Here is a 14,677-nt window from a genome sequence, read left to right as displayed (position 1 = left end):
AGACAGAGAAAGAGAAAAGGAAATGGAGAAGGAAAGGTGAAAGGAAGGAAAGGGAAGGGAAGGGAGAAAGGAAGGAAGGAAGGAAGGAAGGAAGGAAGGAAAGAAAGAAAGAAAGAAAAAAGAAAGAAAGAAAGAAAGAAAGGAAGGAAGGAAGGAAGGAAGAAAGCAAGCAAGTTAGTGGCTCATACCTATAATCCTATCTACTAAGGAAGCTGATCTGAACAGACCACTATAAGAGACTCTGACCTCTAATTAACCAGCAAAACACTGGAAAGCAGAGCTATAGCTCTGATAGACTGCTAAGCCTGAGTGACAAAGTAAGGAAGAGCCCCAAACCCCTGAGTTCAAGCCTCATTAGTGATACAGGAAAAGAAAAAAAGAGTAAGATAATCTGTCCGTTGCAATGGTATTTTTTATTTGGTTTTTGAAAAATACATTGCTCACTCTTACTTGGAACAGCCAATGGGTATCTGAAGAAGGAAGTGTCCACTGTGGTTTGCTGCTAGACAGAGAGTGAGCCACTAAGGCAGCATGGGAACTCAGCTTTCCAACAGTGAAGAATTCAGAGTTCTTTTGAGCAAAACTCTACAGAGGGCTGTGGTCCCTTTTGTATTATTCTATCTAGGGCTCTGACCCTCTTCTCCATCCCGTCCCCCTAGGGTGGACTCTGCATTGTACCACTTGGATGCAGCATGGCCTCCAAGGTCTTATCCCTGACACTCTTCAGGAAGCTCAGGACAGCAGTGCCACCTGTGCCCCTGCCTTCTAAAGCCTGAGGTGGTCCTGGGAGGTGGGCTGGTCTCTTGCTCCTTGCTTTGCTTGCAGTTATGATGAGGTATTTGGTCACCATGGCAATGTGGTAGCTCCGCAGCTCTGCCAGGGCCTTCAGACACTGGTTATAGGATGTCAGACACTGACCAAGGCCGGAGGACATGACGTGCTCCCTCAGGGAAGGGACAGAGTGGATTTTTTCTATGAAGGCCTTGTGGGAAGGAGGCATGTAGTCCCTCATCCTATACAGAAAGGCAGCTGAAAGAAACAACCAGAGTGATATCTCAGCTCTGTACGGAAATGCAAAACAGTTTTCCTGTTGTTCCACACACCAAGGTACGAAAACAGTTGATGGTACTCTAACTCAACCTACTTGCTGGCTCTGCTGCTCATACAAGCCAGATTTTCAGTGTTTCTGACTGTTGGCAGATGGGAGAGAAAAGAAGCCAGTGCACCCTAGATAACTGAAGTGGAATTGGATCTCCTGGTTAAGGTATAAATATCATGTACCACAGAGCATTTAGTTGCTAACTGAAGCTACTTTGTGAGAGATATGAACAAATATAGGACACATATCCTTAAACTGAAAAGGAATTTTGTTTCCTATGTCCTTTTATTTTTGAAGGGAATACAGAAAAAGATAAAAGTTATAGAATATACCAAAATAGGACCGTAAAGAATGAGCCACTCAGAAAAAGCTTCTTGAAGCAAATTTGTTTAAAATCAAATCGATAAATGTTTATTGGAAATTCATTATGTGTTTAATACAACGTGTGGTAAATCAATGCTTAATAGTAACAAATGCAAAAATCCATGAAAATTAATCATAGGTCTAGAAGACCTATGGTTCGAGTGGGCCCAAATTCCAAGGCACAAAGTTCTAATTGTTTTCTACCTATCCAAATGGAAACCTTTACAGTATGAAGTGCCCTTTTTAAACAATGAAGCACAATTCTAATGCTGACAGGTAAAAGAAAGGGCAATTTCAAGCTTCCAAAATAATACTCTCCCCAACCTGGGGTGCCACATAGATTTGACCAGAAATTGTAGCATCGTATGAGCTCTAGTAGGGGTGATCACATCTGCTACCTACTGTCTCCAGTCTCAGACACAGAATGCCATAACCCCCAAATTCCCCATCTCCCTCCTGTTGTAGAAACAGAAAGCTACAGCCTAAGGATCCAAATTAAAATTACAGGGAACAGCTGGAATTCTGGCAATGCTTTCCAATGGGGAAATGCAGCTCACAATCCTGCTGAGACTTGATTTTTCTGATATAAATTGACGACACAATAACATGAAGCAGGTACATGGTTGGTTCCCTGGTTGATTTAGGGAAGTGCACAACACTTCCTGACAACTGACTTTGTGCTTGGAGTGATCGATCGATTTAAAAAAAAATTCCCTATTCTTGCTTGCTCTCTTCTTGAGAAAGGCATGAAAGGGAAAATAGAAAACATGTGGATTACCGCTTTCCTTGCTATGACGAATGCCCAAGAATTCGTCCAGTGCATGGAGCACCGAGCTCTGAGCTGCACTTCCTCCAGAGTACTGCAGAGGTTTGGTGGAGATTCCTTCGTATATGAGTCCCGAGGGCATGGCTGGGTTATCTTGCCACCTAATTGGACAAAAAAAAGTGACCATGCTGTCAGCAGTGAGTTTGAGCCAAGGGTCTATGAATCTCCACAGTGGTGTGCTCACCACTTCCTTTCCCTACGGGAAGGATGTTTTGTGAGGAGTGTGGCTATTAGTGAGGAATCTGGTGTTTGTCCTACAAAATACTCATCGAAACTGCTCAGTGATAAAGACACCAGTTCTGATCAACAAGACAATATAATGGCTCTGGATGAATCTTCACTTCTGCTCATCTCAACCCCAGCAATCTTATACCTGCCTCTCCACAGGTGTGGCTTTGCAAATGTACACATATATACACAAATATGTACACACACACAAATTGCTCTTCCCCCAGCAATGATGACAGTAACTAATGATGACCACACTAAACTCTGGGTCCGAGATACTGTCTGCCTTTGTGAAAAATGCCTTTATCAAATGCTCTGTAGGCATGAGGTAGTGAAAATGAGGGTGTTTGAGGACAATGCAGAGTACACAGCTCCCTACGGCTTCCTCGGGGCTCTGGCAGGAGCCTGGAAGGCTGGGGCTAGGAGTGATGACATTCTAGCTAGGCAGTTCTTTTCTCCTCTCCTCCCTGCTTTCTCCCTCTCCTCTCCACTCTTTTCTTGTCTCCTCTGTCTTCCTCTGCCTTCATCATGCTATTTACTCACTTTTTCTGGTCCTCCTCTTCCCGACTTCATCTAGTTCACTTGACTTCTCTTGAAGGGTCACAAGTGTAGATGAGACAGAGCGGTAATAATGGGAGCTCATTCTATTGGCTCCTTCCCAGCATTACCTTCTATAGAGCAGCTGCTCATGTACTTTCTCATTCAACCTCTTTGGAGATCAGATGAGTTGTTTTGTCTCACTTTATAGATCACAGAAGACTTGAAGAAGTTAAATTTCCAGTCACACTGTTAAAGAATCCTGGAACCAAAACTTGAATTTGATTCTTTCATGATTTAGTAACAAGCTACCTTCCTAGTGGTGATGCGTCATCTTCCTGTAATTCTAAAAATATTTTTTTTTCTCTCTAGAGAAGGATTATAATGTTGTAAGGTGAATCATCCCAGAAGCCAATATAGAATTCTGGAGTCTTTATTTTACAGTTAGCAGGCTGCAGGCAGCCAGTTGTTACAGAGGCCTGCAGCCCCCAAATACATATAACACAAGTAGGAAACATGCTAAAGAGGAAAGAAATAACAAAAACACCAACAAGCCAATTCAGCTTCAATGGAGAGCTGAATTGGGACTCCATGATGACCAGAGATGAGTCAGGAGACAGGACATAGGACAGGATCACTGAGACACATTTGACATGGTGTAGGCTGTCTGGCCTAGATAGGTCAGCACAGGGGTCAGATTCTCAGGAAATCCCCAGTCCGCACTAGACTGACAGATTCAGTAACCTATCAGCCTTGTGCCTGCCCCTGCCTCCAGGAGGCGGGTGATGGGCAGGGTTTCCTCCCCTGGCATGAAGACAAGATGCCAGACACTACAATCCCGCATGTGGCCAATATGGCGCCAGCCAGACCTGACCTCCTTACTTCAATAAACACACACAAACACATCCAAGCTAGTCTGCCTGCATTCACGACCTTTCTCCAAGATGCCTGCATTTGGAAATGCTCTAAGAAGGAGTGTGTTGTTCTCTCAGGGCTATGTCTGAGGTTGCCTGTTTCAGGGTTGTTGTTGTTTTTTTTTTTCCTGAAGAAACAGCAGCTTGGCCTTTAAAATAAGGGTGCTATCCCTCTGGAAATAGATGAAGCCCTGAAAGAGGGTTCCACATGGAGAAGTTTTCCTGGAAGATCACAACAGGTTGTAAGGAGTCTCTTCTAAGCACTGCTGTTCGTACACTGTGCCCTTTGGATTAGCTAACAACCTATCTGATCCTCAGTTTCCTCATGGAGCAATATTAGTATCTAATATTAGTAATGTTATCATCAATAGATTATCATCAATAGAATGATCAATAGATTATGTAAAAGGTCAGATAAGGTGATGTTAGGGAAATGAACCCTAAGATATGTATTCAAATGTTTTTTTTCTTTCATGCATTTGTTTCTAACACATTTATAAGATTATTTCCTTGTTGCTTTGTATGTACCTCCCCCACAGTATACCCCCTGCTTTCACTGTATTTGATGTCAGTATAATTTGTGGAGGGGAAGGGAAAAACAAGTCGTTTAAATAAGGATACAGGTGGACCCATTGCAACAATGAGAAGTACAAGTCGTTATGTCAAAAATGAACTTTACAACTTTAGTGGGGGGGGAGGATTAGGTAGGGGGGAGTGGGAGGGGTGGATGGGAAGGGGAAACAAAGGAGGAGGCTACAATGCTTGATAAGAAATGTATTCATTATCTTGCCCATGTAATTGTAACCCCTCTGTACAGTATTTTCACAATAAAAAATAAATAAATAAATTTAAAAAAAATTAATTAAAATAACACATACCCAGTGCCTGGGACATGTTAAGCATTCAATAAATAGTAGGCATATTTTATTATTATTTTTCTATAATATATTGTTTTTTATCATATTATTCTTACTGAACTGGAATTCCTGCCTCTTCTTTCATTATTTTGTAACTTCTAGCAGTATGAGAGAAAGCAAAGTATAATTTACACAATAACCACAGGGAAGGTAACTTGTTCCCAGCCATCAGACCAGAGATTCTTTTCAGTGAAAATAGAAATCTACATGTCAGGCTCTTAGATTAATGATAGTTTCTTAAATACTTCCCTGTGTTTACCCTTGCTCTTAACCCAGCCATTTTCCACTGTGCAGTTACAGTGACAATTTGGAACTAAAGACAAATCATGCCATCATTCCTGTCAAAGCCTGCCCATATTTGGAAAGGAGCCAGCACATCCCTATGGGAGCTGATCTCCACTGAGATGTCCATCTTTCTTTTTCTCTATACCCCAACCTGGCTGTGCTTCCATTATGACACATCACTCCCACCTCTGGCTCGTTGTGATCTATGTTCCTTCAGCTTAGAACAAGAGGAGGCTGGGTGGTTTGCTACCCTAAAGCACCTTCCCAGATGGACTTGTGACATACCTTTCCCGGATTACACTGAATAAACAAAAGCCTTCAGCTAGGGCAACCAATGCTCTGCCCAAGAGCCCTGTGTTCTACTTTACACTTCCTATAATCTCCTGTTGTTGTAATGCATGTTGGACAAGCTTGCTTTTATTAGGGTCATTTATTTATATATTCATCACGCATCCTCCATCTTTAACACACATGCTCCAATGTTTTGCTTCAAAGTTCTCTTCAATAGCTGATGAAAAATAGTATTTTGGAAATTGGTATTCTATCTCCATGGTCTCAGAAACCCACATGTATTTTTGAAGGGATCTGGCCTGTTTGAAGGAACTCTCTTAACTATCATCAGATATGTGAGATGGTCAAGACACATGAACAAGTCAGATTCCTGCAGCATCCAAGCTGGAGGGGAAGTGCCAGAGCCACACTGAAGGCAATGGAGGATCACCAGTATGGAAGTCCAAAAGGTATAAGCCATACAGCTACTCAGGAAAAACTGAGCTGAGAAATGAAAACTGGCTTTCTCACAGCAGCCTGAGAGCCACAGGTAGGCCCTCCCATGCTCTAAGTGCTCTTTTCTTTCCAAATCTCTGTAGTCATATGATTTTAAGCCTTTCTCATAGCACATTTCTAGCCACTCCAAGGAGTGGAGACATTTAACCAGAAAAATAATGAGATGGCATTTGCTTACCTCAAGGGCTAATAATTTCCCAGAGAAATTTAACATACATTAAGAACTAAAGAGAATGTGTTTCATCCATGGACAAAAAAATCTCTTGATTCTCCTTTATATGAAAATGTTTTTAAAGTAATAAATGAAGCCAGGAGTTGGTGGCTTACGTCCGGTGTCCAAGCTACTCAGGAGGCTGAGACCTGAGGATCACAGTTTAAAGCCAGCCTGGGCAGGAAATTCCGTGAGACTCTTATCTCCAATTAATCACCAGAAAACCAGAAGTGGCACAGTGGTTCAAAATGGTAGAGTAGCCTTGAGTAGAAAAGCTCAGGGACAGTGCTAAGCCCTGAATGTTCAAACCCCATGACTGACAATAATGATAATAACAATAATAATAATAATAAAGTAATAAGTAAGAAATGATAGACTAAGCACAAAACAAGTCAAAGACAGAGGGGATAAAAAGGTTTTGAAAAAAAATTTTCTTTTCTTTTTTTTTTTTTTGCCTGATGTGGGGGCTGAACTCTGGGCCTGGACACTGTCCCTCAGCTCTTCAACTCAAGGCTAGCACTCTACCACTTAAGCCACAGTGCCACTTCCAGCTTTTTCTGCTTATGTGGTGCTGAGGAATCGAACCCAGGACTTCATGCATGCAAGGCAAGTATTCTACCGCTGAGCCACCTTCCCAGCCCTGAAAAAAATTTTCAAGATAACTCCTGGGAGTTCTCAACAATCCACATGTGCTGACTATCTAGTTATTCTCACATTTAGGTTATGTCACTTCCCACTTGGCCTCATAGGGAACACTTTGAATATTAGAAACATAGGGCAGGGGCTGGGAAGGTGGCTTGCCTTGCATACATGAGGCCCTAGGTTCAATTCCTCAGCACCACATAAGCAGAAAAAGCCAGAAGTGGCACTGTGGCTCAAGTGGTAGAGTGCCAGCCTTGATCTGAAGAACTGAAGGACAGAGCCCAGGCCCAGAGTTCAAGCTCCATGACAGGCAAAAAATAAATAAATAAAAGAAATAAAAATAAAAGAAACATAGGGCAGGCATTTGTATAGATTACAGAAGACAAGCCTTCAAGATTAGGAACACAGGGCAGGCATTTGTATAGATCACAGATGACAAGCCTTGATGATTAGGAATACTGGGAAGGCATTTGTGTAGATCACAGATGACATACTTCACTGACTGAACTTATTTTAATGAGAACAAAGTCACCCTCTGGTATCTATCTAATCAGAGAGATTATACCATATGTCAGTCATTCTTACCAAATGTCTCTGACATAAAGAAGTAGAATTTATTTAGTCATTGGAAAAACACTGTTGTAGGAAGAATTCTAAAAAGGATTCCCCAAGACTCCCATTCTAATTCCTGTGACTGTTAGTATTATGAGACATTCCTGTTGGTACAACATGTCATATATTGAGGAAAATTAATTATTTTTGTGATTAAGGTTGCTGGCCATATGAACTTCATGCAAGGAATTTCCCTGAGTCATCCAGGTGAGCCAAATCTAATTATGTGAGACCTTTCAAGGCAGATGGTTTGCTCTGGCTGGTGTGAAGGAGATCGGGGAGATTCACAGTATTATACTAGGAAGGTTAGAAGTGCAATTCCTGAGGAATTATAGAGCCATGTAAGCAGTACAGGAGGTCACTGCAAGCTAACAGTAGCGCCTGTCTGGAAGCTGCACTTATAAAGATCTCATTTCTAGAAACACACTCACACAAGCTGGATGCTGGCAGCATTCTAAATGAGTTTGGACGCAAAGTTTCCCTCATATCTCCAGTTAACAGCCCAACCAAATGTATAATGTGATCCCTATAATTCCTGACTCAGGATGCCAAAGCAACAGAACTTCAAGCTGCAGGCCAGCCTAGTACACATAGCAAGACCCTGTATCGCCTTTCTTTTCATTAAATAAAAATTATGTTAAGTGAAGTCCGGCCCAGACTGACAAAGATGTATGTTGTCACTTATATCTGGAAGCTAGATGTAGTTTATAAACTTAGAAGTAAATACATTGGGTGGTATGCAAGTGTATACAAATATATTAACTAATATACAGTAGATTCAAGGGAGAATTCATATAGTGTAATTCCTTAAGATGGCAAAGTTAAAAGTTCACCAAAAAAATAAAAATAAAAAACACTAGGAAGTGGGTACTCAAAGGGATGGAGTGAAGTCAAGGGGAAAGAGATAGACAAATGAAGAGGAGAAGGGGGGGGGGAATGCAGACAAAAATCCAATGTATATCTTACAAAATCAAGATGAGTAAGGGAAGGAGTGGGAAGGGGAGGGAAGGGTAAGAATTTGAAAGGAGTGACATTGATTAAGATATATTATATTCATAAACTGGTTTGTTAAATAGCAACTCCTTTGTACAACTAAAGATAATTTTAAAACGGAGAAAAAATATCCCCCAAATTTCATGTCTTTGAAAGTATTCCTGTGCTTTCCTTGTAGTTAGGTCATCTACCAGCAGTCCTGGTCACTGAACCACAAATCTATTTTCTGTACCTTTGATTTGGTCTTTGAGGAAGGGAGTTTTAAAGATCTGAAAGAAGGATTTTATGAGATCTAACATTCACATAAACTATGAAAGGCTATAGAAGAAGTCTCCCAAAGGCAAGCCACACTTCAGTTAAAGGGGGGATTTGAATGAGCAGAGTTCAGTATCCAGGGAATGAGCAGGAAAGGTGGAGTGGAAGGATGCTCCTCTTCCAACAGGGTTGCAGTGAGCACCATGGGGAAGCGTGGTAGCAAGGGTAGCGAACCACTAGGAGTTTGTACCTGCTGAGCTCTGAAGACCTCCTCAATAACAGTGCCCACGATGTCCGTCCCCACCCTCTCCTTTGGGTGACCATACCACTCTAAGTTTTCTGTGACATCTTTTGTCATTTTGTGTGTATGTGTGTGTATGCACTGGATAGGTTTTATTGACTTTTCCATGCTGACTCCAATTCTTTATGCTATGATTTTTATTTCATTTTTTAAATTTTTTCTTCCTAAGCCAATGGTCCATTTTGTTTTTAATGCAAGAACATCCTCGGGTACATCCCAAAATGTTTCACCAACAATCTGGACAAACCAAGGCTTAAATTCAGGGCCTCTTGGTCAGTTTTCTTGCACATAGCTGGTACTCTACCATTTGTGGCACACCTCCAGCCTACCTTTTATCTGGTTAGTTGGAAATGAAGTCTTGCAGTATGGATTCCCCACCCCACCCGCAGGTCTCAGTCTTCAGAGGAGCTAGGATTATAGGTGTGAGCTACCATGCCCAGTCCCAATCGTTATCTCTAACTTAGACTTAACAATTATTTCTCCTTGGCAAACTAAAATTAGTTTAAATAGTATTTTTAAACTATCTATGATGCTTAAGTGTCAGATAATTTCAGATAATGGATGTACAGACTGCTGATAAAACATTATAAAGGGATGTGTCTAAAGATGTTATTGCAAAGATTCACACACACACACACACACACACACACAAACTCAGCTCTGCAGACACACTAGCCTTAGCATTTTGAAGCCCTAAGCAGAGAATCTAGCTGAGCTTGCCTCAACTCTACAGAACCAGAAGATAATAAATACGTTGGTTAAGGCTGGTTAAGGCTGTGTTAGCTGCTTATGTAGCCATGGAAAGCTAACATAAATTTATAGGGCAAAGTGAAGCACAAAGTGACTTTCTAAGATCATTTGCTTTTTAAGTCCCAGTTTGCTTCTACATGTAATATAAGCTTGCTATACAGTTGTATAAACTTAATTTTTTCTCATACATAATTCTACAAAATGTTATACAGAGTAACTGGACATACCCCGAGTTCCATTTGTATACTATTCTCCCCGTGTTAGCCAGCTTTCCACCTTTGTGACTAAATATCTGAGATAATCAACTTACAAGGAGAAAAGACTTATTTTGGGCTATGGTTTCAAATGTTTTAGTCCATGTCTACTAGGACCCATCACCCTTGTTGAGAACATGAAGTAGAGCTGCTCACCTCGTGGTGGCTGGGAAGCAACGAACAGAGGGGCCAGTGCACCAATATCCACCTCGAGGGCATACTCCCAGTGACCTAACTTCTTGCATTGGGCCGCATCTCCAAAAAGCTCTACCACTTCCCAACAGTCCAGGCTGGCAGCCTGGCCTTCAACACGTAGCCTTTGGTCCAAACCCTAGCATCCCCTCTCTTGGTCCATGTCAGGTGTTCATCACTCTCAGGTTTTTCTCTGTTCCTTCAGTGAGGTTTATCCCACAAACGGGACTCCCTCAACCTGTGTCTCATCCCACACCATCTGGAGAAAACATTTCTTGCCTCATTTTCATACCACTAAAGTAGATAGTAGACTCTTGGGATTTGGCATTTTCCTTGCGATCTCTAGATTCTCTCTCTAATAACACAGCACAAAACAAAGTTAACACAATATCATCACTAGCTTGCATTTACTGCACATTTTTCACCTCATCCATTCACTGCCACCACCTTTCACTTTGCATATTTAAACAGTAAAAGGAAGGAATAGGGCAGGAGTCAGTGGCTCAAGTCTGCAATAGTATCTACTCAGGAGGCTGAGATCTGAGGATCACAGTTTGAAGCCCACCTGTGTCCAAAAGAGGTTCTTATCTCCAATTAATTACCATAGAGCTGGAAATATTGGTGTGGTTCAAGTGGTAGAGTGTTAACCTTGAGCAAAAAAGCTCAGGGACAGTACCTAGGCCCCAAATTCAAGCCCCATAACCAGCAAAACAAAAACAAAAAAACAACAAAAAAAACCCTTAATGTTCACAGTTAATGATGGAAGGTAATCTGATTTAAACACATCTATATAGGGATGGCTAAGTTATTTAAGAGCAGAAATGTTTCTGAAGAAATTTCTACCTATGCGACAAAAGAAGAGTACTTAGAAACATGATTTAAAAAATAGTCTGGAATATTGTCTCTGTCTGATCCCACTGCTAAAAGGCCACACACCTTAAACCCTATAGTTTACAAATTATAGAAACTTATCTCCCTTGGTTCTGGAGTCTATGAGCTCCAAGATCAAAGGCTGAGTCTGGGAAGAACATAGTCTTTGTTTCCAGATGGATCCCTGAGGCCATGTCCTCACAGTGGATAGAAGGAACATGAACAAATTTAAAAGGGGAAAGGACAGCTATTTTTCTCTAGTTTTGTTTTTTTTTTTAAATACTTATACAAAGGCGTTTCAATTATACAAGAGAGGTTATGAGTACAATGCATCTTGATCAATGTTACCTCTTCCATCTTTCTTCTCCATCTTTCCCAATCCTAGTCATGTTCTCAAGTTATGTATTCAACTTTTACACAGTGTAAACCTTTCCTCCTTCTATTCATCTGGCCCACCCCACCCCAATCTCCAGACAGCTTTGGGGTTTTTTCAACCCAGAGTCTCATATTCTACCTCTGAGCCATATTCTCAGCCTTTTCCAGCCCTTTAATGAGAACATCAACACCTTTCACAAGGGAGGGGCTCCTCCTTCCAATACTATCACCTAGGTGGTAAAATTTTAACATAAGGATTTTGAAAAAGATGCAGGCTTCTCTGAAAACTTTTAAAACACTTAAGCTGCTGCCTACCCCTCCATCTGCCCAGATAGAGCTCTGTGGGTGGCATGCCATCCTTATTCCCCAGCTGTCAAGGTAGGATTCTAAGAACACATACAAATGGATCTAATTTAATGCTTTGATGACAATCCCTCTGAACTTAAATATCCAGCTCTTAATGTCATTTGTCATGCAGATGGTGCCCCTTCTTTTATCCAAAAGTGGATCCTAATGAGAGTTCTGCCAGCAAGGCTTACTTTGTATGCTTCTTATTCGGAAAGGTTCTGCTTGTCTTCTGGGAAATACTACAGAAGCCACACGGAGGAAAACAAGTGAACTATACTTACCCAGAGAGAAAGATCCGGATGACTGCATAAAATATGTCTGGATCTACATAATCTGGAAAAGCAATCAAATGTGAACTTTACTACAGGCAAGAAAAAAGCAAATGGTTGCATATGGCCATCCCCTGCTGGTCTCCTCTATCTGATCTACAGGGAATCAGAATAGAAGCAGCAGCAAGAGGCAGCTGGAATGTTCCCTTCTGTGGCTGCTCACTCATTGGCCCTTACAGAACTCTTAAACTATTCCATATGCTGGCCTTTTCTATTTATGATACTTCCTTTCTCGGTACTTAATCACAACAACAAAGAAGAGATCAAGACCATTTTTAAAAAAAATAATATTTTAAACAGACACAAAATGTTAGAGAATGTGGGAAAAGGAAAGAAGAGAAGCAGAGAGAATTGCCCCCTCATGGCTGCTCCGAGAGGAAAACCAAGTCCATCAAAGCTCAAGTGAAAAAACTGTAGGTAGCAAGGACCAGGAGTGGATGTGTCTTGTTTAGAAACTGCCACAACAGCTCTAGTTAGCTCTTAGCTATGCTCATTAATATGTACCACTACTTCTGAAAGTCCATGCCTACAGAAATCTGATTCCACTACTTAGTAACCTGAATAGAGGGTTATATTTGTACTACATTTCTTTTCATCAACTTTTTAAGGTTTTCATAGGGACCTGTGACCTGGTATAGGTTTGACTTAGCCAGATTCTTGTCTAGGTTTCTATGCTTATCAAATTCTTTTCTATGAGAAAGAGAAATATCTGTCAAATGAAGCCTAATTAATAACAACTCTCTATGGCCAATGTCCCTCTCCCACCACCACACTGTCTCTTCTTCCTTTCGCTAGCTCCTCTGAAGCTCTCTGGGCCAAGTAACTCCCAGATGCTGTCAGTATCAAAGATTCCAAGTGTCACCTTCTCTTTTCTCTATGTGATCCTGCCTTGTGTGCTCTATTTTTCTCTGGTCCTTACTTCTGGGTCATCCCTATTTGGGGTCCATTCCCAGCAAAATTGCTATGTCTTATATATAACTTTCTGCTGAAAGGTTAATATTCAAATCCATTTTCAGTCTATAAATAAGAAATGAACAGTTAAATACAAAGATATCATATTTATTACAACAAAAGTAACAAATAACTATGAATAAAGCAGAAGTAAGTCCTTTTCACTGAAAGAAATTGGGCAAAGCTTAAATAATTTTACTCTTTTTCACCAAAGACATTGTAAATGAAGATTGTCATGCATTAAAATACCTCCCAAATATACATACATATATGTATATATATATATATATATATACAGATGTATGCATATATGGATGTATGCCAGGTATGAGGTAATACCTGTAATCTCAGCACTCCAGACACAATGAAATCTGTAAGGTAGATGCTAAATACAAAAATGAGGAGAACTGGGCATGGTAATTGCACATTTGTGGTTCCAGATATTCAAGAGGTAGGGATAGTAGGATCACAGTTCTGGGCCAACTAGGCAAACTTACTATGATACCCCATGAAAAACAAGCTAAAATTACAGGCATTGGGGAGTGGGTCAACTGGTAGAAAGCCTAAGTACATGACTCTGAATTCAATATGCACTACTGTAAAACAAACAAAACAACAGCAGCTGACAAGAGTGATGGGCATATGTGTAAATACACTCACTCACTCACACACACACATACACACACACACTTCCACATATGCATGTATACAGAGAAAGAGATTGTTAGCATATCAGACCTAGCTTTTCTTAGCAGACATATATAAATTATCAGACATGGAGAAAATGAAAAGTAAAACCAGGAAGAAACAGTATTTTACACCCACAGAGTTGGCAATTAGCACATGGATAAGTAATTGAATAAATGAATGAATGAACTAATAAATGAGTAAAGTTGATACTAAATATTGGTAAGGTGAGATTGGACTTAGTGCACTTGGGGTATGATTTCATGCTAGACAGTAAACTGAAATTGAACCCACCTTTGCACTGAGCAAGTCAATTATATAACATCTATCCTAGAGAAATTCTTAAGCATAGATATTGGGAATTATGAACATAAATAATAATACTGGCATTGTAGAAAAATAAATCAATATCCAAAGAAAAGGAAAAAGAAATTAAGAAAATAAAGTAAGAGTCTATTAATACAAACAAATACTGCAAGCCATAAAAACCATGCAGTAGCTATAAACCTGGATAGAAGATCCTTGGTCAAATTGACAGCTTGCAGACTGACAAGAAGCCTTTTTATTTTCTTTGTGTAAGGTTCAAAAATTTACAAAACAAGTCAAATGCTAGTGGTTCATGCCTGCTATTCTAGCTAGTCAAGAGGGTGAGATTTTGAGGAAGGTGGTTCAAAGCCAGCCTGGGTAAGAAAGTTTGTGAGACATTTATCTCCAACCAATCAGCAAAAAGGTAGTTGGGCTGTGGTTCAAATGGTAGAGTGCTAGCTGAAGCACAAAAGCTCAAGGACATCTCCCAGACCCTAAGTTCAGTACAGGCACACTACTCTAGATAGATAGATAGATAGATAGATAGATAGATAGATAGATAGATAGATAGATAGATAGATAGATAGATAGATAGATAGATTGATTGATTGATATAGGTAGATATTACAAAGTGATATTGTTAAAA

General features: G+C 40.4%; 1 protein-coding gene across 1 annotated transcript in view; it reads right to left on the bottom strand.

Annotated features, from left to right (window-relative positions):
• Positions 1-655: 655 nt before the first annotated feature.
• The window catches only part of Ido2 (indoleamine 2,3-dioxygenase 2), an 86,617-nt gene continuing 72,595 nt past the window's right edge, over positions 656-14,677 (bottom strand). The window contains exons 14-16 of the mRNA XM_013024381.1: positions 12,040-12,091; positions 2,241-2,389; positions 656-1,029 (exon numbers count right to left, since the gene is read on the bottom strand). Coding sequence (XP_012879835.1) covers positions 656-1,029; positions 2,241-2,389; positions 12,040-12,091 — 575 coding nt within the window. The remainder of the gene's footprint in view (positions 1,030-2,240; positions 2,390-12,039; positions 12,092-14,677) is intronic.

Source organism: Dipodomys ordii, unplaced genomic scaffold (assembly GCF_000151885.1).
Source record: "Dipodomys ordii isolate 6190 unplaced genomic scaffold, Dord_2.0 Scaffold4, whole genome shotgun sequence".
Classification (NCBI taxonomy): Eukaryota; Metazoa; Chordata; class Mammalia; order Rodentia; family Heteromyidae; genus Dipodomys; species Dipodomys ordii.
The sequence above is the reverse complement of the archived record's forward strand: the minus strand, read 5'-3'. Positions and strand labels throughout refer to the sequence as shown.